Source organism: Sus scrofa, chromosome 1 (assembly GCF_000003025.6).
Source record: "Sus scrofa isolate TJ Tabasco breed Duroc chromosome 1, Sscrofa11.1, whole genome shotgun sequence".
NCBI classification, from domain to species: domain Eukaryota; kingdom Metazoa; phylum Chordata; class Mammalia; order Artiodactyla; family Suidae; genus Sus; species Sus scrofa.
Window position 1 is genome coordinate 156,308,611 of NC_010443.5, and position 27,423 is coordinate 156,336,033.

At 37.8% G+C, this 27,423-nt stretch overlaps 1 protein-coding gene across 7 annotated transcripts in view; it reads right to left on the reverse strand.

Moving 5' to 3' along the window:
- CDH7 (cadherin 7) overlaps positions 1-27,423 on the reverse strand; it is a 140,491-nt gene that overhangs the window by 12,726 nt on the left and 100,342 nt on the right. For all 7 annotated transcript variants that reach the window (XM_021099453.1, XM_021099416.1, XM_021099464.1 and 4 more), the window contains 4 exons: positions 21,983-22,119; positions 20,381-20,502; positions 19,370-19,487; positions 15,739-15,990 (listed from right to left, as the gene is read on the reverse strand). In XM_021099453.1, the coding sequence (XP_020955112.1) occupies positions 15,739-15,990; positions 19,370-19,487; positions 20,381-20,502; positions 21,983-22,119 (629 nt within the window). The remainder of the gene's footprint in view (positions 1-15,738; positions 15,991-19,369; positions 19,488-20,380; positions 20,503-21,982; positions 22,120-27,423) is intronic.

A 27,423-nucleotide genomic window follows, 5' to 3' on the forward strand; every position in this document is an offset into this window, starting at 1 on the left:
AAAAAAAAAAAAAAAAATCACGTGGTTGTGGGGCATCTATCAGTGACAATGTTCCCTCTGAGAAGGTAACACTGAGCTGGGGCATAAGGAACACTATGAGTCCAACAAGTGGAGGGAAGTATGTCTCAGGAACAGGGTGGCATGTTTGACCCTTATGGAAAGAAAGGCCACATGGCTCTGCCTACTGGGCGAGTAAGAGATCAGACAGCTTGATGCTATCAGGAGGTGAGCAGGTGTCAGAACGTGCCTCACTCTATGGGCTGTGAGGAACATTTGGATTTTATGTAAGTATATTTGATGCTTCTGAAATATTTCAAGCAAAGAAATAATGTATGTTTTAAACAGTGCATGATAGGAAAAACACAGGGGTACTAGTGGAGTTAGGTTGTGATCATAGATGGATGTCATTGAAAATGACATCTTAAGCAAAGATTTAAAAGATGAGAGAAGTCAGCTTATCATTTTGTCTGGATCTATGTGTTGTGGAATCAGATATTTTCAGATCCTCAGTAACAGAAGGCCAAAATTCACATTTGCACTTATGAACTCTATAGTCAAAAAGAGCAAAGATTTGTAATTAATAAAATTCAAGTGTATGACTGAGGTAAATTAGATCTCGAATATAACTTATAACATTTTTTTTTGCTTCTTAGGGCTACACCTTTGGCACATGGAAGTTCCGAGGCTAGGGGTCAAATTGGAGCTACAGTTGCCAGCCTGCAACACAGTCACAGGGCATCTGAGCCACCTCTGCAACCCACATCACAGCTCACAGGAACACCAGATCCTTAACCCACTGAACAAGGCATTTTTAACTGAAATTTAAACTGAATTTTAACAAAGTATCATTGACATCTCTACTGTAATATTTCCTTTTCTTTAGACTCCTAAAATAATTTTTTTCTTGAGCCTATGTGGAACTCCAGGGCTATTAACCTGAAAATATAATCTAAATGCTTTTAACCTGGTGCCACATCTCTTTTTCAGAAAAATTACAGAAACAGGTTGTATCTTAAAGGCCTAAAAATGTAGGTTATGAAATGGGAAAATCCAAGTACAATGAAAATACTACTTATAGATAATGGCAACATCAAATGTTCTTTTCTACTGCTAAGTACATCAAACCTTCATGGCGCATGCACGCCTCACATGCCTTCTCTGTGTCAGACCAGCATTTTATCAGCTGCTACGTACACAATAATGAAATAATGCTTGGTCCTTGCCTCCAAAAGCAGAAGTCCATCAGAGATAGACAAAGAGACAAACCCATCAGCCATGAAGGATGTTCTAAAACTGTTTTACACAAGTGTTATGTCGCCTGTAGGAACAGCACCCAGCTTGGACTCAAGAAGTCAAGAAAGTAAAAGGAGTTACTACTCGTGGATCCTGGGGAGAGCTTTTCCAGGCAGAAGGAGCAAAGCCTTTACGAGGAGGTAAAACAAAGTAGGGTGAGAGCAACTCTGCAATTTTGCAATTTGCCTAAGGTACACTGTGAGTGGAGAGAGAGAAGGTTGAACTGGGGCAGGGTAGAGGGGAGCAGTTAAGTCATAGAAAGAAGGTATTGTAGTCTGTAGACAATGGGGAGCCATGGAAATCTTATTGTAAGCCAGGGCATGTCACAATCACATTTGTTTTTAAAAAGCTTACCCTCTCTGATGGATTGGAACAGATAGGGACAGGGGAAACTGCCATAATTCAGGAGGGGAAGGATGGACCCCTGGACAAAATCAGGTGCAACATCAAGTGCGAGAAAGACATAGATTCAAAAATCAAAGTAAAATTAACAGCACTTGGGGACGGATTGGCTCTGAAGAATGGAGCATACGGAAGACTGAAAGCTGACTGATTCCACTCCAAAAACTCGTATGTGGGGATTAAATCAAGAGAAGAGGTAGGAACGTAGGAAGATCGTTCAGTGTGTGCTAATTTCAGATTTTCAGTGTGTGCTAATTTCAGATTTCTCCTGTTAGCAGTCCAAAAGAACAATGAATACATCAATCCAGGTCTGCTGTTTAAGATCCGAACCAGAGAGTTCCAAATTCTCTGCATACACGAGATACTACTAGCCATGTCTTGAGACAGGAAGAAGTTTAATTACAATCAAAACTGATCTTCTCTTCCCCCAAAACAGGTATCACAAAGTCTTCTCCATTACATGACAGAATGATTTCATTTAAAGCTCACGAGAGACAGAAAAACTAAGTACAATGAATATTTTATGCCCAAAGACAACTGATACATTTTGGTTGTACTGAAGCATAACCTCACATTTAACATACTCTCAATCTTGAGAGAACATGTTCAGAACTGTAGAAGTGGAGGATACTTATTAGACACTCAGAGTTAACCAAAGTCCTAAAGCTACTATGTCAAACAGTCAAAGACAGAGTTGCCTCTGAGGCAGTACCAGGGCTGCTGCACCCACACATCCACAGGTGCTTCCTAGACACACACAGGTCTTATCCAGGGACAAGGACCTTAGAAAGACATCCAGGAGTTCTCATCGTGGCTCAGCAGAAATGAATCTGACTAGCATCCATGAGGACACAGGTTTGATCCCTGGCCTTGCTTAGTGGGTGAAGGATCCAGAGTTGCTGTGAGCTGTGGTTTAGGTCACAGACGTGGCTTGGATCCAGAGTTACTATGGCATAGGCCGGGAGCTACAGCTCCAATTCGAGCCCTAGCCTGGGAACCTCCATATGCCAAGGGTGTGGCTTTAAAAAGGAAAAAAAAAAAAAAAAAAAAAAAAAAAAAATAGAACATCCAGAAGGCAGTCTGGCCTGGGTTTGGATCCTGGCTCTGACATCTTAGAATAGAGTTTTCTCATTTGAAATGTAGGCAGGGCAATAATGATACTTGATAATACCTGCTCAGGAAATATGAGAATTAAAACACTTAGCTAATGTTTAGCACTTAGTACATGCTCTTTCAACGTAATTTATTTTTTAGTATGCTCGCACTTGTCTGAAGAGGAACACTTCTGCTACCATAAATTAGCCACTGCAGTCTAGTCTGCCTGTTACTGTCACTACTACATCAAATATGTTCCATCATTACAGATTATGATGGGGATCCATCTTTTACCTAAGACTGCTCGCAATTTTCCTTGGCAATTTAATATGTTTTACCTAAGTAAGACCATCACTTACAAAACCAGGAAAACAGGTTCCTGATGAAGCAAGTCATGAGTGGTCTCCACAGTAAGAGCAGAGAAAATACTATGTAGGACTTGGTAGATCAGGAAAGAAAAAGTTCAAAGAAGTGAAAAGACATCAGGATAGCTAAACATCCAGCTGACCATCCTGGACACACTGGACGAGACTGAATTCCATGTAGTGGACAGTGGTTCCCACAAATGCTTTCTCAAACTTAGAGGTGGGGTGGACTAGCCTAACTAATTCCCATTGCATCTGAAGAACCCAGAGTAGGACTTCAATTATATTGATCTTAAAGTCAAAACAGGGAAAGAACAAAACTTTTAAATTTGAAAACAAAACTTTAAAGGGGCAGTTTCAGTGTGCAAGAAAAAGCATCTCTCTGCAGACTAAGAGAAACTATCTATAATGTTTCTCTGAATAGATGTGTGATATTTAATACACCACATAGTAAAACAAAGAAACTGAAATTCTGATTATTTCTGAAGGAATAATGTCAGTCATTAACAGACTTTGGGTTTTTTCAAGTGCTTTCAGCCTGGTAGAAAAGTAACTGGATATAGCAACAATTACAAATTTCACTGTGATAAAAATGCATATTGAAATTTGTTAGCTTTGGGATTAAATATTTATTCAAGCTTTAGACTACTAAAGTTTCTTGACATATACTGATGAAATCTTTCTACATGAAAAATAATTGAGGTATCTGATTACTTTATCATGAACTTTGAGTATGATAATAACATCTCCCATTCAAGTGTACTCAGTGTAAATAAAGGAAACCTTATTTATATACTTATTTTTGGATCATCTTTTTCACTTAGAGAATTCAGGTGCAAATAAATTAGAGCAGGCAAGAGGGAGAATGAGAGAAATAAGAAAAGAGTTCATCTACTAATTTAGAAGACTATGGAGTTCCCATTGTGGTGCAGTGGAAACAAATCTGACTAAGAACCATGAGTTGCAGGTTCGATCCCTGGCCTCGCTCAGTGGGTTAAGGATCCAGCATTGCCATGAGCTGAGGTGTAGGTTGCAGATGTGGCTTGGATCCTGTGTTGCTGTGGCTCCAGTGTAGGCCAGCAGCTGTAGCTCTGATTTGACCCCTAGCCTGGGAACCTCCATACACGCGGGTGCAGCCCTAAAAAAGAGAAAAATAAATAAATAAATAAAAGAATACATATATAGGTGGATACTGATAAATCCAAATTCATTTCAGAACTTAAGAAAGGACTGTCTGTGAAAAGATTTTCAAACAATATTATCAAAGTGTTTCTCTCTTTTTGAGGTTCCCAGGGTAGGGTTCGAATTGGAGATGCAGCTACTGCCCTACACCACAGCTCACAGCAATGCCAGATCCTTAACCCAGAGAGCGAGGCCAGGAATCAGGTATTGAACCCACATCCTCAAGGACACTAGTCAGGTTTATTACCACTGAGCCGCTCTCAGCAATGCCAGATCCTTAACCCAGAGAGCGAGGCCAGGAATCAGGTATTGAACCCACATCCTCAAGGACACTAGTCAGGTTTATTACCACTGAGCCACAACAGGAACTCCCAAAGTGTATTTCTTTTAGTTTAATCCAAAAGCAATGACTGAGAATAAAGAGATCGAGAATCTGACGCCTTAATGGCCAACTTGTTACATGAACTTCTGAAAATTCTTGAACCTAACTTTACCTCCTTTTCCTCTTCTGCAAAGTTCAGAGATTTGAGCTGGAATTGATTGTGGTTATTCTATCCAGCATTAACATTCTGGAAACTTCAGTACACCCCCTTATATTACAAGTAGCTTTAATTGGTCACATCAGTGGAACACAAACTTGGCATGTGATGAAACATTTTTTTCTTTTTTCAGGAGTCTACAGATGGCTTCCCTAGTTTCATCCTTAAATTGAACTTGATCCTCAAATAATTCTTCCCCCTTGTCACCTCTTCACCTTGCTCTTTTTGAAGCAGTATTTATTCAGAAGGACTGGGTTACAAATTCTGATGCCTAGTGTCTAGAAATAAAGATTCATGCTACTTCCTGAGTTGCTGTAAAGAATAAGTCATTGTGAATCAGACACCAGGTTCATGCCAGGCTGTGCACCCTATGTGCACCCCCTGAGAACTGGCTTTAGAAACTGTTGTGAAAACCCAGAACCAAAATAGTACAGAAAGTCCTGGTTATCTGCTTCCAAAGGCTTAGGATCAAGAGAGAAATCAAGATGGAGTAGTACTAGGATGTGAGTTCACCTCTTCCCACAAATATATCTATGACAAGGACAATCCTCACAGGACGTCTACTGCACACTGGCTCAAGAACTCCAGTACCTGAGAGGACAAGAGGGATCTCCACGTGACCAGGGCAGGTGGGAGGTAATTGGTAATAGGCTCTGCACCCTAGAGAGGGAGCTGAAGACGATGAGAGGTTGCTGCAGCTGGGGGAGGCCCCTCATCAGAAGGGAGACCAGCTGGGACAGGAAAGGAGATGTGGAGGCTTGGAGGAAAGTACAACAGCCAGTCTGTGAGGCATGACAGAATCAGACATATGCAGATGGTTTGTGCAACTACTCCGCACACCACAGCCTGAAAAACACAGGTGGGGGCTGAGTGCTGGAGCATGGGGCTTGGAGAACATATCTGGGGATAGGACAGCTGTGTAAGACAGCCTGGAGGAGTTGAGGGGGTAGAGTGCCACAATCGGGAATATTTGGGGAGGAGGCCCAGGCTGCCACAGAGGCTAAGCACTATTGCCAGGTGGCAAGTGAGGGGTGGGGTGACCATTGCAGCCTCCTTCTCCACACAGGCTCCTGCCTGATCTGGACTGCACTCCTCTATCTCAGCCCTGCCCCACCCCCCACCTCCCTGCACACACTGATCACTGCCATCCCTGCTGTATACCTGCTGCCTTGGGAGCAGTTGCCAGTGGGTTAGTCACACATAGAGGTGGGGCTGTAACCACAGCTGAGCCTCAGGAGGCCAGTGACTAAGGAGGAAGAGCTGAAAACTCTCCTCCCAGCTGCATGAACCATGGATTTACACCACCCCATCCAGTGGAACATCTAAACAGACAGTGAGTGCTTCCTGCAACTGAAAGGGGTCTGGCTTTATAGCAGCTGTGGGTGCCTACATACAGGGATTAGATGATCTGAGCTACTTCCATAGCTCCCACAGTGGGCCAGGTACATGAATACTGCAGCCCTCGGTCCTGATCTCAGTAGATCTGTGCTAGTGGCCAGGTGAAAATAACACCTGGGAGACATCTGGGACAATTGCTGACATACCCATAATTAAGGTGGGGCCCAGAGAAGCAACAGCGTACTTTGTGAGCCTGCACAACAGGTGAAAGGTGACACAACAGAGCACACTCAAAGGTGAACAGCTCCAGCAGAGGAATACTCAGTGGCTCTTCTCCTAGTGGTAATTCTTCCTACCTTGTACTGCAGATCAGAAATAGAACTGGGGACATCTACACCAACAGCTAGGGAGCTGAACATGTACCGTACATGGCTGTGAGAATGACAGAGCAAACAGGAGTGCAGGCTCTCTGGTCACCACAATATCAGTTACATCTCCTGTCAAGGGGCTAATGGCCAGCATACACTGAGGAAAGAAGTGGCAGACATCAAAAATCAGCCCTCACACCCAAAAAATATTAAACCTAGACAGGCTGCCTAAAGTCATAGCAAGCCCACAGCCCAGCCCACCGTAGGGACAAGAACCAGCTCCACCCACCAGAGGTAGACACCAGAACCAAGTCGAGCTGAAACTCTGCAGCCTGCAGAAAGGAGATCACCAACATGGAAAATGAGACAACAGAGAAATATATTTCAAACAAAAGAACAAGATAAAAACCTTTAAAAACTGTAAAGAGATAGGCAATCTACCTGAGAAAGAATTCAGAGTAATGAGAGGATGATCTAAGATCTTGAAAAAAGAATGGAGGCACAGATTGGGAACTTACAGGAAATGTTTAACAAAGAGATTTAAAGAACAAAGATGAACAATGTCTGAAATGAAAAATACGCTAGAAGGAATAAATAAATAACACACAAGGGAAAGCCCATAAAGTTGTCAGCTGATTTTTTAGCAGAAACTCTGAAGGCCAGAAGGGAGTGGCATGATATATAAAGTGATGAAAGAGGAAAACCTGCACCAAAAATACCCAGCAAGGCTCTTATTCAGATTTGATGGAGAAATCAAAAGGTTGACAAGCTAAAGCTAAAAACATTCAGCACCACCAGACCAGCTTTATGACAAATGCTAGAGGAAATTCACTAGGCTGAAAAGAAAAAGTCACAATTATAAACAAGAAAATTACAACTGGGAAAGCTCACCAGCAAAGGCAAACAAAAAAATAGGAAATCATCCACAGATAAATATGATATCAAAACCAGCAATTGTGAGAAGAGAGGATGAATGCAGAATATTGAAAATGTGTTTGAAATTACAAGGCCAGCAACTTAAAACAATTTTGTGTATATATATATATATATATGAATGAATGCTTTATCAAAATCTTGTGGGAACTAAAAACCAAACAAACTACAACAGACACACTCAAACAAATAATTAAATAAAAAGCAATATAAAAACAACGCTAAAAATAGTCAACAAATCAGAAGAGAACAAATGGGGAAGGGAAGAAAAAGTCCAATAATAACAAATCCAAAATAAGAAAATGGCAGTGAGAATATATATATATATATATATATATATACACACACACACACACACACATATATATATATATATAATTACCTTGAATATAAATGGATTAAATGCTCCCACCAAAAGACATAGACTGGCTGAATGGATACAAATTTAAGACCAATATATGATATCTACAAGAAACCAACTTCAGATCTAAGGATACATACCGACAGAAAAGTGAAGAGATGGAAGAAGCTATTCCATGCACATGGAAATTAGAGGAAAGCTAGAGTAGTAATACTCATATCAGACAAAGTGACTTTGAAATAAAGAATGTTGCAAGAGACAAAGAACACTACCTAATGATCAAGGGGTCACTCCAAGAAGAAGATATAACAACTGTAAATATATATGCACCCAATATGGGAGCACCACAATATATAAGGTGACTGCTAACAGCCATAAAAGGAGAAATTGACCATAACACAGTAACAGTGGGGAACATTAACACTACACTTACAGCAATAGATTATCCAAACAGAAAATAAACACATGCCTTAAATGACACACTAGGCCAGACAGACTTAACTGATATATATAGAATATTCCATCTGAAAGCAGAATACACATCCTTCTCAGGAGCACATGGCACATTCTCCAGGATTGTATCTTGTTCCATAAATCAAGCCTCAGTAAATTTAGGAAAATTGAAAATCATACCAAACATTTTTTTCCTACCAAATACGTGAAAGCTAAATAGTATGCTATTAAACAACCAATAGATCACTAAAGAAATTAAACAGGAAATTAAAAAAATACTTAGAGACAAATGACAATGAAAACGATCTAAAATCAGACACAGCAAAAGTCAGTTCTAAGCAGAAAGTTTATAGCAATATAATCTCACCTGAGGAAATAAGAAAAATTCCAAGTAAACAATCTAATCTTACATCTAAAGCAATTATAGAAAGATGAACAAACAAAACCCAGCGTTAGCAGAAGGGAAGAAATCGAGATCAGAGCAGAAATAAATGATAGAGATGAAGAAAGCAATAGAAAAGATCAATGGCACTAGAATCTGTTTTTTTGAAAATATTAAAAAAATGAATTAACCTTTAGCCAGACTCATTAAGAAGAAAAGGGAGCGGGCTCAAATCAATACAATTAGAAATGAAAAAAAGGAGAAATTACAACTGATACCACTTAAATACAAAGGCTCATAAGAGACTACTACAAGCTACTATATGTCAATAAAATGGATGACCTAAAAGAAATGGACAAATTTTTACAAAGGCACAACCTTCCAAGACTAAATCAGGAAGAAAGAAAATATAAACAGACCAATCACAAATACTGAAATTGAAACTGTAATTTAAAAACTTTCAACAAACAAAAGTCCAGGAACAGGTGGCTTCACAGGCCCATTCTATCACACACTTAGAGAAGAGTTAATACCTATCTTTCTGAAATTCTTCTAAAAAATTGCAGAGGGAGGAGGGAACACTCCTGGGCTCATTCTATGAGGCCACCTTCACCCTAATACCAAAACTAGACAAAGACACAACCCCCACCCTCCAAAAAAAAAGTACAGGCCAATATCATTTATGAACTTAGAGGCAAAAATTCTCAACAAATTATTTGCAAGCTGAATCCAACAATACATTAAAAGACCATATACATGATCAAGTGGGATTGATCCCAAGGATTTAAGGATTCTTTAATATCCACAAATCAGTCAATGTAATATATCACATTAACAAAGTGAATAAAAACCATATGGTCACCTCGATACAGAAAAAGTTTTTGACAAAATTCAACACCCATGTTTGATAAAAAACTCTTCAGAAAGTGGGCATAGAGGGTGCCTACATCAACATAATAAAGGCCATATATAACAAACACACAGCTAACATCATTCTCAATGGTGAAAAGCTGAAAGCATCTCCACTAAGATTAAGAACAAGACAAGGATGCATATTCTCACTACTTATATTCAACACAGTTTTGGAAGTCCTCTCTACAACAATCTGAAGAAAAAGAAATAAATCCAAATTGTAAAAGAAGTAAAACTGTCACTCTTTGCAGATGACATGATATGCACAGAAAATCCTTAAGATGTTACCGGAAAACTATTACAGCTCATCAAACAATTCAGTAAATTTGTAAGATAGAAAATTAATAGAAATCTATTGCATTTCTATTTATTAACAATGAAAGATCAGAAAGGGAAATTAGGGAGATGATCCCATTTACCCTCACATTAAAAAGAATAAAATACCTAGGAATAAACCTACCTAAAGAGGCAAAAGGGAAGTTGCTGTTGTGGTGTAGTGGAAACGAATGCGACTAGTATCCGTGAGGAGAAAGGCAGTCTTTTCAATAAGCAGGACTGGGAAAACTGAATAGCTATATGTAAAAGAATGAAATTAGAATACTCTCTAACACCAAAACACAGAAATTAACTCAAGATGGATTAAAGGGCTAAGTGTAAAAGCTGGAATTCTTAGAGGAAGACAGAGGCAGAACACTCTTTGACATAAATGGCAGCAATATTTGTTTTTCTTCTATAGCCACACTCATGGCATATGGAAGTTCCAGGGCCAGGGGTCAAATCAGAGCTGCATCTGGGGCCTATGCCATGGCTTACAGTAACAATGGTTCCTTAACCCAGTGAGCAAGGACAGGGATTGAACCCTCATTCTCATGGAGACAATGTTAGGTCCTTAACCTGAGCCACAACGGGAACTCTGGCAATCTCTCTTTTGATTTACCTCCCAGAGTAATGAAAATAAAAACAAAAATAAACAAATGGGAACTTTCTAATCTTAAAACATTTTGCAGAGCAAAGGAAACCATTAAAAAAAAGTGAAGAGACAACCCACAGAAAGTAAGAAAATCTTTGCAAATGAAGTGACCAACAAGGGATCAATCTTCAAAATATACAAAAATCTCATACACTTTTATATATTTAAAAAATGAAAAAATAGTTAGAAGATCTAAATACATACTTCTTCAAAGACAGCCAAAAACATACGAAAAGACACTCAATCTCACTAATTATTAGAGAAATGCAAATCCATACTACAATGAAGTATCACTTCACACCAGTCATTATGTCCATCATCAAAAAATCTACTTACAATAAATGCTGGTAGGAGTGTGGAGAAAAGGAAACCCTCTTACACTGTTGATGGGAATGTAAACTGGTATTACAACTATGACAAATAGTATGGAGTTTTCTTCAAAAACTGAATATAGAACTACCATACACATCCCATTCCTGGGCATCTATCCAGTGAAAACCATGATTCAAAAAGATACATACAGAAGTTCCCGTCGTGGCGCAGTGGTTAACGAATCCAACTAGGAATCATGAGGTTGAGGGTTCGGTCCCTGCCCTTGCTCAGTGGGTTAACGATCCGGCGTTGCTGTGAGCTGTGGTGTAGGTTGCAGATGCGGCTCGGATCCCGAGTTGCTGTGGCTCTGGCGTAGGCTGGTGGCTACAGCTCTGATTGGACCCCTAGCCTGGGAACTTCCATATGCCGTGGGAGCGGCCCAAGAAATAGCAAAAAGACCAAAAAAAAAAAAAAAAAGATACATACACCCCAATGTTCATTGCAGCACTATTTAAACTAGCTCAGACATGGAAGGAACCTAAATATCCATCTGAAGAAGAATGGTTAAAGAAGATGTGGTACACATATACAATGGACTAGTACTCAGCCATAAAAAAGAATCGACAGACTTTGAAATTATCATACTAAGTAAGTTAGACAAAGATAAATATCATATGAGATCACAAACATGTGGACTCTAATAAAAATGATACAAAAGAACTTAACAGACTCAAAGATTTTAAGACCAAACGGGAATCTTTGGGGGGAGGGATAAATTAGAAGGTTGAGATTAACATATACATACTACTATATATCAAGTAAATAAGTTACAATGACCTACGGTGTAGCCCAGGGAAATCTACTCAATATTCTGTAATGACCAATATAGGAAAAGAATCTGAAAAGGAATGTATATATGTATAACTGATTCACTTTGATGTACTCCTGAAATTAATAGAACACTGTATGTCAACTATTCTCTAATAAAATTTTAAAAAAAGGCTTAGTAAATAAGGTGCAAAAAGGCTAATTTCTGAACAGATATGCTAATATTTGAGTATACCAATGATTACTGAGAAAAGGAAGCTGTAGACAGAAACCCCGGTTCCAAACTGTAATAGGCTCTGTTTTGACTCGTTTCTATAAACCTGCAGAAACTTTGAAAAAAAATGAATATTTGACACAAAACCTGATCTTTGGAAGTGAAAGAGGCATTCCCCAATCAGGTGTTATACAAGGAAAATGCTCAAATTTAACAAAGAAAGTAGTCATACTTAACGAAGTTTTGACAAAGTCCCCCAAACGTGTAACTTTACGCTGGGATGTATGTATGTATACTAACAGATTTCATTCTTGCATATGATATAGAATACAACTCTATTTCACTTATTTTAAACAGCTAGGTAATGATTCTTAACAAATTAGAATCACCAAGGAACCTAACTTACAGGGACTACCTAGGTCACAGGCGAAAGCATTTTCTAAAAATGAAGTAGGCTTCATTAGAGAGACACCCTTTAAAAAATTAAAAGTTAATTATATGTTGGGTATAATTAAATTCTAGAGAATGTAATTTTGGTTTACTCCTTTGAAATAAAGGATAATCTAAATTGTCTGTGATAGGAGTCCCCATCAGAGATCAGCAGGTTATGAATCCCACTAGCATTCATGAGGATGTGGGTTTGATCCCTGGCCTTGCTTAGTAGGTTGAGAATATGGTGTTGCGATGAGCTGTGGTGTAGGTCTCAGATGCGTGTTGGATCCCACGCTGCTGTGGCCGTGGTGTAGGCTGGCAGATGTAGCTGCAATTTGACCCCTGGCCTGGGATCTTACCCTGAAGTTTATCACAATTCATTATCATTATTATTATTATCATTCTTATTTTGCTTTTTAGAGCTGTACCTGTGTTTTCAGGTACAGCTCTAAAAAGCAAAATAAGAATGATAATAATGAATTGTGATAAACTGTTCAGGGTAAGTTCAAAAAGAGTAATGCACACATTATCTACATATGTCCTCGGTTTTTTTTGTTTGTTTGTTTGTTTTTTATTCATGGACTATGCTGCAGCTTGCTGCAATGTTGGATCTTTAAGCCACTGAGTAAGGCCAGGGATCAATCTGTACCCTCATGGATACTAGTTGGGCTCTTAACCTGAGCCACAGCAGGAACTCCCTGTTTTTGTTTTTTTCTGACTCAGCTTTGAGCTAAAGCTTTTGTTACTTTAAACACAAAGGAAAATCTTTAACTTCTCATTTAGGTTATTCAGCTACTATAAAATAAACACACCATTTACCATTTATTAGTATGTTCTGGAACCTGGCACAGCAATAAGTTTATTATAAACTAGTTTGTAATAGTTTCATCTTTTTCAAACTTTTTCAAAACTTACTAAAATCCCAGTTAATAAGAATTTATCTGGGAAGTATTTGCCATTTCTAATGAATTTCTGAAGGTTTCTGCTACCTGTGTGAAGCTATATGAAAAAAATAGCTTAGGGATTAATCTCCAAAATATACAAAAACTCATACAACTCAGCAGCAAAAAAAAAAAAAAACAAAAAAAAAACAAATGAAAAATGGGCAAAAGACCTAAACAGACATTTCTCTAAAGAAGACATATGGATGGCCAACATGCACATGAAAAAAAATGCTCAACATAACTAATTAGAAAAGTGCAAATCAAAACTACAGTGAGGTATGACCTCACACTAGTCAGATGACTGTAATCAATAAGACTACAAATAACAAATGCTGGAGAGGGTGTGGAGAAAAGGGAACCCTCCTGCACTGTTTGTGGGACTGTCAATTGGTACAACCAATATGGAAAACAGTATGGAGGTTCCTCAGAAAACTAAATATAAAACTACCATATGATCCAGCAATCCCACTCCTGGGCATATATCTGCAAAAAAACTTTCATTCAAAAAGATACATGCACCCCAATGTTCACTGCAGCATTATTCACAATAGCCAAGACATGGAAACAACCTAAATGTCCAATGACAGTTGAATGGATTAAGAAGATGTGGTACATATACATGATGGGATACTTCTCAGCCATAAAAAAGAACAAAATAATGCCATTGGCAGCAACATGGATAGAACTAGAGATTCTCATACTAAGTGAAGTAAGTCAGAAAGAAAAGGACAAGTATCATATGATGTTACTTATTTGTGGAATCTAAAATATGGCACAGATGAACCTATCTACAAAACAGAAACAATCTCAGACATGGAGAGCAGAGTTGTGGTTGCTGAGGTGGAGGGAGTGATATGGACTAGGAGTTTGGGGTTAGTAGATGCAAACTATTAAATTTAGAATGGATAAGTAATGAGGTCCTGCTGTATAGCACTGAGAACTATATCCAATCACTTGTGACAGAACATAATGGAAGATAATGTAAGAAGAAGAATGTGTACATATGTATGACTGGGTCACGTGGCCCTATAGCAGAAATTGATGGAACATTGTAAATCAAGTATAATAAAAAATTTTTAAAAATTGGCTTATTCTCCACTAGATTTACTTGGTTAGCTGAAGTTATAGATGATAATGACTTCCATTTTTATGAGGTCATTTACAGTGTACATAGTAAGGAGGTCTTAGCTTGGCTAACAGGTTGAGAACTTGCTTTATCAATAACATTTAAAAATTTATTGAATGTTCACTAGGCAGTCGGCACATGAATTATCTCATTTAATTTTCACAACAACCTTATGAGTCAAGTTGTTTGTTTCCCCTTTCAGATTAAGAAACTAGCCTTAGAATTAACGTTCCTTCGGTGAAGAACAAATGTTGGGGCAGTAATAAAAGCTAGGTTTTACCTAACACCATAAATCTTGTTTTCAAACATCATGTAATTATGATTCTCATTGCTAAACTGTGCCTTTACAGAAATATATTATAAATGGATTTACAAATTCCATTAAACCTCAAGAAAACACACAGTGCAGGCTCAGATGCAATATTAAGTGCTTGTTGTCCTTGCTGCAGGAAGTTACATGGTGCCTTCACAGAATGTAGCTAAGGAGTAAAACCATTACCCAATGCCCATGTTGGATGCCTCCCAATTTTTAAATGGATGCTGCATAATATCTTATAAAGCTTCAATTCTAATATGAGTTATAAATCTAATTTAACCACATAATAAAGTAATCATAGAAAAGTACAATTAAATATGTTAATTCTTCTTGGGAAATTCTGCATTGCTGAAATTGCAATCTTTCAGAATTCACAAATTATAAGACCCACCTTAAATCTTTTCTGAGAAGAGGCAGCATATAAAGCCATCATTTCTTTTTTTTTTTTTTAAGCCCCCATATTCACTGGTCTTTTTCTTTATTATGATGTGTTTCAAACACACAGGCAAGAAGAGATATAATGTTCATGTCTTAACATCTGGCTTTATCAAATCTTAACATTATACCATATTTGCTTCAGATCTTTTCTTTAGGGATTAAACATTACAGATTCTACTGAAGGCCATCATTTCTAATAAAAGCATATTATCAGAACAACATAGAAGAGAGTCCCTCTAATATTCTAAAGGAAACAGCTGAGGGATATTGTAAATTTGTTAAAAATCTTGAAAATATTCCATTTTAAACATAAGCCATTTATTTTTACTGTATGAAAATGACAACTTTTCTGAGTTACATTTTAAATATTAATACTGGAAAGTGTGGCTGATGACCAGAGATCACTCTGCGAGTAAACACCGTGGATTAGAATATTTGCATGTGTTCTCAAAAGGTACGAAAGGGAATAGAAGAAAGGCATACCCAGGGTGACTGTGACTGCTCTTACAGCACAAGCACTGAAAACGGTACCTACCCAGTAACGTTAAGACACAGGCCAGTATTGCAATGAGGGCTCCTGTACTGAGGCCAGCAGGGAGGACGTAGGCCTCGGCGTTGCAGGTCTGGGCCACCCCATCTGCATCGCAGTCACAGACACGGATGGTGAGGGTGTTGGTGCTGCTGAGTGAAGGAGATCCGCTGTCCACAATGAAGATTGGCAGATAATAAACAGATTGCTCCTGTCTGCGGAAGCCATTTCTCCTGGTGAGAATTGAGGCTGTGTTGTCTAGGAGACAGAAAGCAACAGTGTAACATAAGATTTCTCAGGGAGGGAGTTCCTATTGTGGCTCAGTGGTAACAAACCCAACTAGTATCTATGAGGATGTGGGTTCGATCCCTGGCCCTGCTCAGTGAATTAAGGATCCAGTATTGCTGTGAGCTGTGGTATAGGTCACATATGTGGCTCAGATCCCACATTGCTATGGCTATGATGTAGGGCAGCAGCTCCAATTTGACCCCTAGCCTGGGAACTTCCAAATGCCACAGGTGCAACCCTAAGAAGCAAAAAAAATAAAGTTTAAAAAAATCTGATGGAATCTGTCCTGACAATTTTATCTGCTTTGGATCACTCTATTTAGCTTCTTTGGACAGAGAGCCATCTTTTCAAATATTGGTTCATCTGAATATATTTTAAAATGTATATGTCATGCTACCTGGTTACAACCAAAGAACAATTATAAAATAAAATGAAATAGGCAAATATTTATACCTCATTGATTATATTACCTGCAAGTTAGTAAAAATTACATACAGTATACCTTTTTTTTTTTTTTTTGGTCTTTTTAGGGCTGCACCTGTGGCACATGGAGGTTCCCAGGCTAGTGGGTCGAATTGGAGCTGTAGCCGCCAGCCTACGCCACAGCCACATCAACACAGGATCCAAGCTGCGTCTGGGACCTCACCACGCTCCGGCAATGCCGGATCCTTACTCACTGGGTGAGGCCAGGGATTGAACCTGCATCCTCATGGGTGCTAGTCAGATTCATTTCATATCAGAATCACGACAGGAACTCCTAGTATACCTTTTTACTAATCTTAAATTTTAAATGATATGCTTATAGACAGGATAATAAAAATTAACAGGTTAAATATTTTTGCAGCATCATCAGATAGCATAGGTGAAATTTCCAATTCGTCTTTTTTTTGTTGTTGTTCAGGTTCCAAGTGCAACACAGAAACAAGTAAAACAAGTCACTCTAGTTTTAATTAAAATGAGTACACATAGATATTCAAAATTATTGTATGATTTTTTAAATCCATATTGGTACATGGCATTACCAAAGTGCCATATTCTTTCAATGATAAAAATAGGTCATATGTGTTGATATATATTCAATATTCTATTTTATGTAAACAGTTACAATAATAATGAAACTTAAGTCATCAATAAGTCTCCATGACATTACTGTGATTTCTATATTAAATATTTTTTAATCTAACAATTTGTTCTGTTAACTTGTCTTAAATATGCAATTTATGTGATTCTTTATATTTATAGCAATTTATAAAATTATAAAGGAAAAGAAGGAACACTGAGAGCAGTTTTATCCAGTGTACTTTAAATATGTATCTCCTTTTCGAGCTGTCCAAAAGATATTTATCCAGAGATATTGTGAAAGAATTAACAATATTCTAATGAAAGAGCAAGCTCTATCTCAAACAGCACAGAACAGCAAGCACCCATGAGACTGGAATTATAGATGTGGCAGGAGGAAAAGTGTTTGATTTTCAGATTCTAGCTGGTAGGTTTTTATGTAAACAAACCTTTATTTTAAAATGTGTGAATGCAAGAGGTGTTCATTAAAAACCTACACATGGAGTTGAAGGATATTGTCTGAGTATGTTTCTGTACACTGAGCACACACACCCCCCCATGTCTTTGTCTCCCCACCATTCAGATGTTATGCATATTTATGATTAGATACACAAAGTGTTTTCAAAGTTGTTGATTTGTAATCTACCATGCCCTACATCCAATAACACACACATATGACAAACTGAGAAGCACATGCTGAAATGCCCAATATTTGATTTATGCAGTTTTTAAATTTAGAGCAATGTTCCTATATTTAGGAACACTATGGTCACAAAAGTGATTATAAAATTCATCATGTGCTTCCTAATGGAAGCCAGCATATGAAGTGACATTCATTCTTCCTCTTCCTTATTATTATTATTATGTCTTCCTCTAAGATTCCTATGGGCCAAGGAGCTGTGGGCTTGACATGGGGAAACATTACAATTGTGTTTGTGTGAATACCCTGAGAATCCAGCCATTTCAGTGCCTTGCTGTCCAACAATCACCATGGTACGGATGATGACACACGTGGGAAATATCCACACCCTTCCTGGGAAGGTCATAAATTCCCTCTCTGTATCTGTGCTGGATGAAAACAAGTGCTGAGAATTGTCCTTTTCAACTATGATGAAGTCAGAGAGTTTGGGATTACCCACATAGACAACATACTGCCTTTTATGTTACCAAGGGGAAAGATAGTGTTCTCATTAAGCAGAGAGTGGGATCAGAAAAATACATTGTTTTCGGATTGAATTTCTGAGGCCAAAGTTGAACTGTCTGCACTAAAATAGGTGGAGGCTTCAGGCAGAAGCTTTTATAATGTCCATCTTCTGCAAGGAGGTCTTTTTAGATAAGCCAGATGTGACTAACAGATTTGTTTCTACATTTTGTCTTTCTGAAACCTGATTCACACATTCAAATTGGAGACTTACATTTTCTATATTATTAGGGTATACTCTTTTCTCCTCTTTCTGTGATATATATACATACAGAGAAAAAAACTATTCAAAATCAGACAATAGATAGCAAATTCTCATGCTTCCTTTAAAAGTTTTTACAACTGTCTATATATATACTGTCTATATGCAATAGAGACATATATACTGTTTATATGTAATTTTATATACATATATACAAACACACACACACACATATAAATTGAGCAAACCAGAATCTACCTTATAGGTATTTGTAAAAATGTTTCTAGAATGACATTTAGGAAATTGATAAAGAGTGTTCAGCTCTGAAGCAAAGAAATTCGATCTGGAATGACAGAGAATTCTTTGTTCTTTTTTATTGTATATTTCTTTGCATCAAGGGTGTATCTGTTATAAGGATTACGTTTATTTTCATGTTAAAAATAATAACTGATATTGGCATTGAAAATATTTAAGTCATAGTTTATTTAGGTTTAACTGTGTTAAGTCCAATTATCTTCCTAATATCTCAAGTTATACCTTGGTAGTATAATCCTTATTAAGGCATTTAGCTGGCCCTCAATGATTAGATAATCTGGATAAAGAGTTTGGTATACAAAAAAGAGAAGTAAATGTCTAGAAAACAAGACAGAAAGAGATGGATCTGGCTCCACCCCCTCTTTGGATTTAGGCCTAAAATGATTTAAGTAGCAGTTTCTTCTTCATGACAGCAAATCCATAGATAAAAATTACTTGAGGGGCTCAGTGCCCTTTAATTAATGTCCTTACTAGTAGGAAAAAAATCCACAATCTGCACTCCTGAGAGAGAAAAAGTCCTTGCTAAGAAAGCTACCTGCTGTCTCTTCTGGTGACAAAAAATTCTACCTTACCTTTGTTATCTTTCAATGAGAAGTTGTGGTTATTTGTTGCATCTGTTGTTAAGCTGAAATAAAACTGGTGTCCATTAGATGGTTCGTCTTTATCGACAGCACTGATTTTCTGGATAACCTAGGGATAGAGAATGTACAACATGGAAGCATGATGCTGTGCTCTGCCGTAAGAGCAATTTTATACCTATGATAACACACCATCTTCCTAAATGAGCTGTGGGAAGGGTCAGGTGTACTAACACCAATCCAGTCTCAAAAGGGCTCTGAAATCAGATTATATCCTTTTCAAAATTCCTTTCAAATTTACTTTTGTGAACCTCAGAAATAAGCTGTACTAACTGATTACATGATGCCTGTAAACATCGCAAGACACTGACAATATGGAAGAGTAGCCCAGACCACACAGAAATCACACCACACTTAATTCTTAGAACTTCAAGGTACTTAAGCCCCTCCCTGTAATATGGAAAGCAGACCAATCAAGCTTAATATGCTATATTTCTCTTTTAAAAAGGCTTAAACATTTACCATGCTTTTTACAATGTTTACCTTTTCTTCCTGAGGAATTTTCAAGATTTCAATGAAACCACAATTTGAAAGTTCCTTTAATATTAGTTTATGCTCTGGAGTTCCCGTTGTGCCTCAGTGGAAACAAATTCGACTAGGAATTGTGGGTTTGATCCCTGGCCTCCCTCAGTGGGTTAAGGACCTGGCATTGCTGTGAGCTGTGGTGTAGGTCACAGATGCAGCTTGGATCTGGTGTTGCTGTGGCTGTGGTAAAGGCTGGCAGCTGTAGCTCTGATTAGACCCCTAGCCTAGGAACCTCCATATGCCACAATGTGGCCCTAAAAAGCCCCCCCAAAAAAGTTTACACTCCACATCCAAGTGTTAGTTTGGCTGAAACATGCTGACTATAATTTATCTTAAAGCTAGTAGGATTTCAAAGGCAACTATTGCTAGGTATTTTTAAAGAAATCACAAAGGCGGAGCAGGGCATTTGGTGCTTCTCACCTGGCCTGGCTGGGCATTTTCACAGACGGTGGTCTCGTAGTCCATGGCGAATTCAGGGGCGTTGTCATTGATGTCCAGTATAGTGATGGCCACATAGCCTCTTCCAACTTGAGATGGATTCTCTAACCAGGAGGAAAAGGTTTTATCAGTTACAGGCACATTTCATTCTACTGTACTTCACTTGAATGTTTTTTGCAAATATTTCGTGTTTTACAAATTGAAGGTGTGTGGTCACTCTGCATCAAGCAAGGCAACTGGGCCGTTTCTCCAACAAGCACTTTCTCACTTCTTGTCCCTGGGTCACATTTTGGTAATTCTCATAATACTTCAATATTATGTATGTTATGGTAATCTAGGATTAGTGATCTTGGGTATTCCTAATGGAGAATTTTTTGGCAATAAAGGTTGTTTTTTTTTTTTTTTTAGGGCTGCACCCGCAGCATATGGAAGTTCCAAGGCTAGGGGTTGAATCAGAGCTGCAGCTTCAGGCTACACCACAGCCACAGCAAAGTGAGATCTGAGCCTGGCTGTGACCTACACCATAGCTCACAGCAACGTCAGATCCTTAACCACCTAGCAAGGCCAGGGATCAAACCTGCATGGATACTAGTCAGGTTGGTATTTTTTTAATTAAGGTATGAACATTGTTTTTTTAGACGTAATGCCATTTATTGCACACTTAACAGATGACAATATAATGTAAATACAACTCTCGTATGCACTGGGAAACTTAAATCTGTGTGACTCACTTCATTGCGATAGCCACTTTACAGTGGTGGTCAGGACCGAGCCCACTATATCTACAAGATCTGCATGTATTCAGAGTAAGGCTATTACTCCAAAGGCATTTTACGTAGAAAACTCATATTTAAAACAATCAGAATCAACCAAAAATGTCTGCCCTCTCTAAAGGACAAATCAAGTAAGGAAATGACCAATCCCTGAATAAAATCTATATTTTATATACATATATACAAACACACACACACACATATATAAATATAAATTGAGCAAACCATAACACTATAGACTTTAAAGAGAGGAACAGAAATTCTGATCCAAATGTCATACACACACACACAGAGTAATAATCCATGAATTTAAATATTCTTTGATTCTAAAACTCATTTTCATGTAAATATATATTACATATTACCTGCATACAATATAATTATACATGGTTTTATCAATGTTTTCCTTATTAGAGTTTAAAATTAGTTCAATATGAGAACATACAAATCTGGGTGTTTTGATTAGAGATCAATTTAGAATTTTTTGTAAGCTCTTGGATCAACCCTATGTCAGCATAAATGCAGCACAATAAATATGGCCACAAAACAAGAAGCCCTCTGAGGGTAACTCAGTCCCATTATTTTATGGTAACCTCTTGTCACTAAATTTATAAGTATTACTAAATAAAGTCAGTGAATATATAAAAAAAATATATATATATACATATATATATATATTTCACAGCTTGAAATTAGGGAATTTCAAAATTCTGCTGAATTCACACAAGCACCTAATAAGATTCAAGATGAAATTCTAAATATGTGGCAACCCATTCTCCATCCTAACTCAATGTTAAACCTTACAACTTACGGCTCTCCATTGCAAGGACTGTGATATTATGAACAGCATTTGTCTCTCGATCCAAAGATTTGGCAGTTGTGATAACTCCACTGTTGGCATCAATGTTGAAATATCGCTCCAAGTCTGTGTTTCTATCAATTGAATACCTAGTCGAATATTAAAAAAATTTTAAACTTCAACATTCGATTATAATTTCCTAAATTTATTTCATTAGTTGCCCAGCCAATCACCAAATTCTGCTGACTTCACCATCTGTCATACTGACATAAAACTGCCTAATTTAAAACTTCGCCAATGTTCTAATTGATTCATACTCTGCTTGTCAGTAATCCTTTGCGTTTCTGTCCAACAGTATAAAATACAAACAGTGGTACTGTTACCTTAACAAGGCATTTGAATATGCCATTATAAACTCCAAATTCATTTTATTATTATGTTGGCTCTAAAAAACCATTTTACAATAGATTTAGTCACCCTAGTATTTAGAGGTTCCTCTAGAATTAAACACATGTAGACATCTGACCCATTCACACATACTTAGTTACTAACATCTGTCTTGATACCAACCAGCCTGATCCTAACCATTTTCTTTTTTGTATCTCTCATTCAGGGGTCTTAACAAGGGTTCCGTAGATATGTTTCAAAATAGAATCCCTCAAATTACATAAACATTTTGGTGTATAAAAAAAGCCTTTTCACAAAATATCTGCTGTCCAAATATTAGTGAAAAATGACTATTCCACTTGTATTCTTATTCCATTGTGCCATTTATTTTTTGGTTCCATACACAAAATTCACCCTTTCCTCATTAATAACTATCTTGAAATGCTCCTCACAGTCTTCCTATTTGGGTAAAAGAAGGACACTCATTTCAAAACACATAATTAAACAAATGAACAAAAGAACAAACAGATAAACACAGACAGCCTCAATTTAAGAAAGTATTTCGTTTCCACAGTAGTTCAACTTTTATTAAACAGAATCATCTATTACAAGTCTGCTATATCACAAAATCTAAGAAATATAAAAAGGAAAAAGGAAGCATCAGAAAACATTACCAAAAAATTGACCATAAACCAACAAATATTATTGTCTTTGTGCAGCAATAGGTATTTGGGTGTTGAGAACATTAGGAAGTTATTTTTGATGGCTTCTATTTTCTTGATGGCATAGGAGACAAGGTTATCAGCTAAGAGAGGAGAAAGAGGTTTGAGAAGGAGAGAGAATTTATTTTTTAGACAATATATACACACACATACGAGGGAGAGTATAATGGAATAGCTAAGCATTGTGGCTTGCCCCTTTGTGGCTTATATCCATTGGTTTAATGTGAAACCCGCCATCCAATTTGTCTGTCTTGCTGCATTTCATCTATATGTGTGAAGATGCATATAAAGGAGAGGGCTGGGTTTAACCAGCCATGAAAGGAGAGAGGGTGAGGAGGATAAAGTCATCTATATGGGTGTGAGGATGAAGAAGGCCCATAGTCTCTTAAGTTGATAAGAGAGAACTGAGGAAATAAGAGCAGGCAGGTTGAGACTGAGAAGATTCTGACAGCATCATGGTGTGGTAGGATTTTGTCAGGAAGCAGAACTTCTGGGGTAGGAGTAGCAGACATAGTGAGACCTTTGAAGTAGATTCTCAACAGCAGCATATCTAGGAGAGTTAAAAATCAGGGGCATGTTCCTAGAAATCTATGACAACATTGAGTTAGAGGGACAGATCACCAAGGTCAAGAAGACCAAGAAAGTGAGAGGCCAGCAGTTTGATGGGTCACAAGTGCAGCTGAATTAGGTACTAATCATCATGGCAAAAGTGATGGTGGAGAGAAATAAAATAATCTGAGTGCCACTGTCTATTTAGAGGTTGAGAACAACACAAAAGATTTTGAGCAAAGTATGATGATGATTCATTCTACAAAAGAGTTGAGAGTTTTGAAGGGAAAAGAAAATTAAATAGTTTGAAAAGGGCAATGGCAGTACAAAATGTTTTCACCCTCACTTTCAGGATCTGTGCTACACAATGAGTTGTAATCAAGTTTCACCATTCCCTCCACTTACCATCCTTTTATTGTAGCTAAGTGTCTACATCCAAATTGAAATGAAACCATTCTACTTAAGCGGTACATCCCATCTGCTGATCCTCTCAAGAAAGCTTCCCTTGGACTTAGAGCCTTTTCCATCTATACAACTTTACTTGAATCAAAAATGTGTATTTTCTATCTTAAAAAAATAAATTTCCTCTATTGGTGTCAAGTCCATCGTTGGCCTCCATACTGTCAAATCCAGTGTTCACTTTTTTGTTCTTTTCTTACCTTCTATCTCATCGAAATTTACTACTTTGACCACTGCCACCTCCTCAAAAGACATTCTCTCCTTTTGCTTTTATCAGTAACACCTATTCCCTGTTTTTCTCCTACCTCACTGTCTGCCCCTGTTCAGTCACCTTGGCTGGTTCACCCTAATTACCTGCACTCCCCCAACCTCTTTAATTACCTGCACTCCCCCAACCTCTCCCACAGACCCCCTTCTCTTTGTAAAAATGTTTCCTTGGCAACACATACAGTCCTATGGCTTACATCATTCCCCTATTTTTGATGACCTCTACCTTTATATAACAAAATCTTCTTGGCCAACACTGATGTTCTGTTTCCTGTGGCCTCCCAACTTTCTCCTCCCTCATTCTCATCCACCTGGGAAAATGACGCCAACAGTTATTCAGGTGCTAACACTAAAAACCTAGATTTGTTTTCCCCTCTTGTCTTTGCATCCAATTTGTCAGTATCTACTCTCGAGTACTGTCAATCCAAATCATCACCTACTTTAGCTTAGATTTTGCATTATTTTAGTCCTTATCAATGGACTTCCATTCTTACTGTCTACAATCTACTTTCCATGCAATAGCTACAAACAAGGAATTAGTTTAATATTGCAAATAGACTTTGATTTTCAATTACATAAAAGCTAGAACTCCTTCTCTGAACTATTGCTTTAATCAAATGATTATGTGCCTATATTTCATATTGTTAACATTCACTCTCTCTCTCTCTATATATATATATCTATATATATATATCTGGAGGTGGAGAGATGTACATAAATCCAGTTGTAATAATGTTTGACAAGAGGATTGTAATGTCATACCCATGCATTCATGTATCAACTTAAGCCAATGCTAAAAGCTGAATTGTTCATTTTTTGAAACTACTATGGTAATTTTTGCATACTAAGGAGAAAAATAGGCTTCTAGATTCTTTCAAAGCAAAAAGACCTTGAACTTGACATATGTCTGTCTAAATGAGTCCATATAATGTCCCACCAAACTAAAATCAATAACTAAAATATTTGCTTCTATTATTAATAGTCTCAAAGCTCCTAGGATTAGAATAAAATGTTAAACATTGCCAAATTCTGTTCACCTCATAGAAAAAGCCCTAAATCTTTTAGAGATGTAGTTATTACCCATGCTTCTATAAGTTTTAAGAAGAATGATCACCAAAATTTCTATCATTCAAATATTACTTTTTATTTTTTTTTGGCTTTTTGGCTTTTTAGGGCCGCACCTGTGGCATATGGAGGTTCCCAGATGAGGGGTCTAATCAGAGCTACAGCTGCCAGCCTACACTACAGCCACAGCAACGCCAGATCCGAGCTGCGTCTATGACCTACACCACAGCTCATGGCAATGCCAGATCCTCAACCAACTGAGCGAGGCCAGGGATCGAACCAGCAACCTCATGGTTCCTAGTCAGATTAGTTTCTGCTGCGCCATGACAGGAACTCCCAATATTATTAATTTCTAAGTCATAAACTCTATAGCCTCCACTTATAAATTGTGTGTATTTTCAAATAGTTGTAACTCTCACTTAGATCTCACTAAATAGCCTCAAATATATGATATTTGGTAACTAATGTCTCCGTTTCACCATTCATTCGGCAATAATCCTGAGCATGTGTATGACACCCTATTTCAGGAAATACAGTATATAAACAAAATATTTTTAAAGACAGCCATAAAAGGTTTCCTATTTTCTGCCAGTCCCTCTGGAGACGCAAAAAGTCAGAGTTTATGTGTGAGACATTAGCTAGTATATAGTTACCTGAGAAAAAAATCCCTTAACCAACCAGAAATAAAGAAAACATGGGCACTTTTTAGAGTGTGCAAGCAACTGTCTCTGAATTCAAATCTGGGAGGGCTGAGTGAACCTAGAGAGAAAAAAGGTTCCCCAAAGAGGTTCGGAGACACATACCATTTGCAGTTCTGGATCTACTGGCCTAGGGACAGAGAAATGTAGTTGCCTGAGTCAATTAGAGGCTGAACAGAAAGGAAGGGACTGGTGTTTCTCTAATCGTGACCCACAGTTATCTTTAATGCTGCTTCCGCTGCAGTTAGTGGTGTGTGCTCTCACAATGATCCCTCTAGTTTCTATAAATTACAGTCTAAAATACTTGACCTCTTTCGCTGCATGCTGGAGTGACCAATTAAAGAGACTGCTTCTGTATTTTTGCAGCACCAGCAGTTAAAGCATCTGTCCTACCCATTTATTATGCAGCCACATCCAGATCTCAACATCCAGTCTCAAAACCCTTTTTCTGAGATTGTGTAAACTACTCCAGATACCGGAAACTTCTTCAAATAAAGCTCAGTGTATCTGAAAGCAGAGTCATCAATCTTTCCCCAAAACTGTCCCTCCCTCTGAAATATACTGAGAATTTAAAATGCAGTTTACATTGTTTTCCCCTAATCCTCAAACAGCTATGTAAAGTCATGTGTGACAGAGACATTTCTTCACATGCCTAATATCCATTTGCCCTTAATTCTTATTGATAGAACCCTGCTTTACAGGCAGCCAGATGAAAAACTACATTTGCTAGGCTTCCTGTTCATACAGTGTCATATCTAAGTTTTAGCAAATGAGATGCAAAAAAAAAAGTTATCAAGTTGAACAGCACTGAAAAACTCCCTAAAGGATAGGAAAGCATTGACAATTCAGCTGGCATTTGATTTTTGCCCTTCCTCTCTCACTTGGGACATAAACACAATGGTGAGTGAGCCAAAAAGCATCTTGTGAATATGGGGCGATGAGTGCCTGATATAAGAAGCCAAGCTCTTGATTACATTATCCTGCCAAATTGTCAGGCGTTGAGTGCCTGGCTCTAGACTTCTCATTGGTAAGTTGTAAGTGTTTGTTTCTACCAGCTAAGCACAAGGTCTAACTAATGCAAGCAGGTACCATTATTGCTGTTTTTCAGTATTGGACTTTCAGGTCTCACAGCTGGTTTTCGATGGAGCCATGGCTGGGAACCATGCTGGTCTGAGCCATCTTTCCAATATATTCATATACACCTCATTGCCTACTGATGAAATTTATTCTCTGCTACCTACAACTCTAGAATTCTGCTTCTTTTTATTTTTTTCTCCACTTTTCTATCTAAACTCTAGGACAGTCA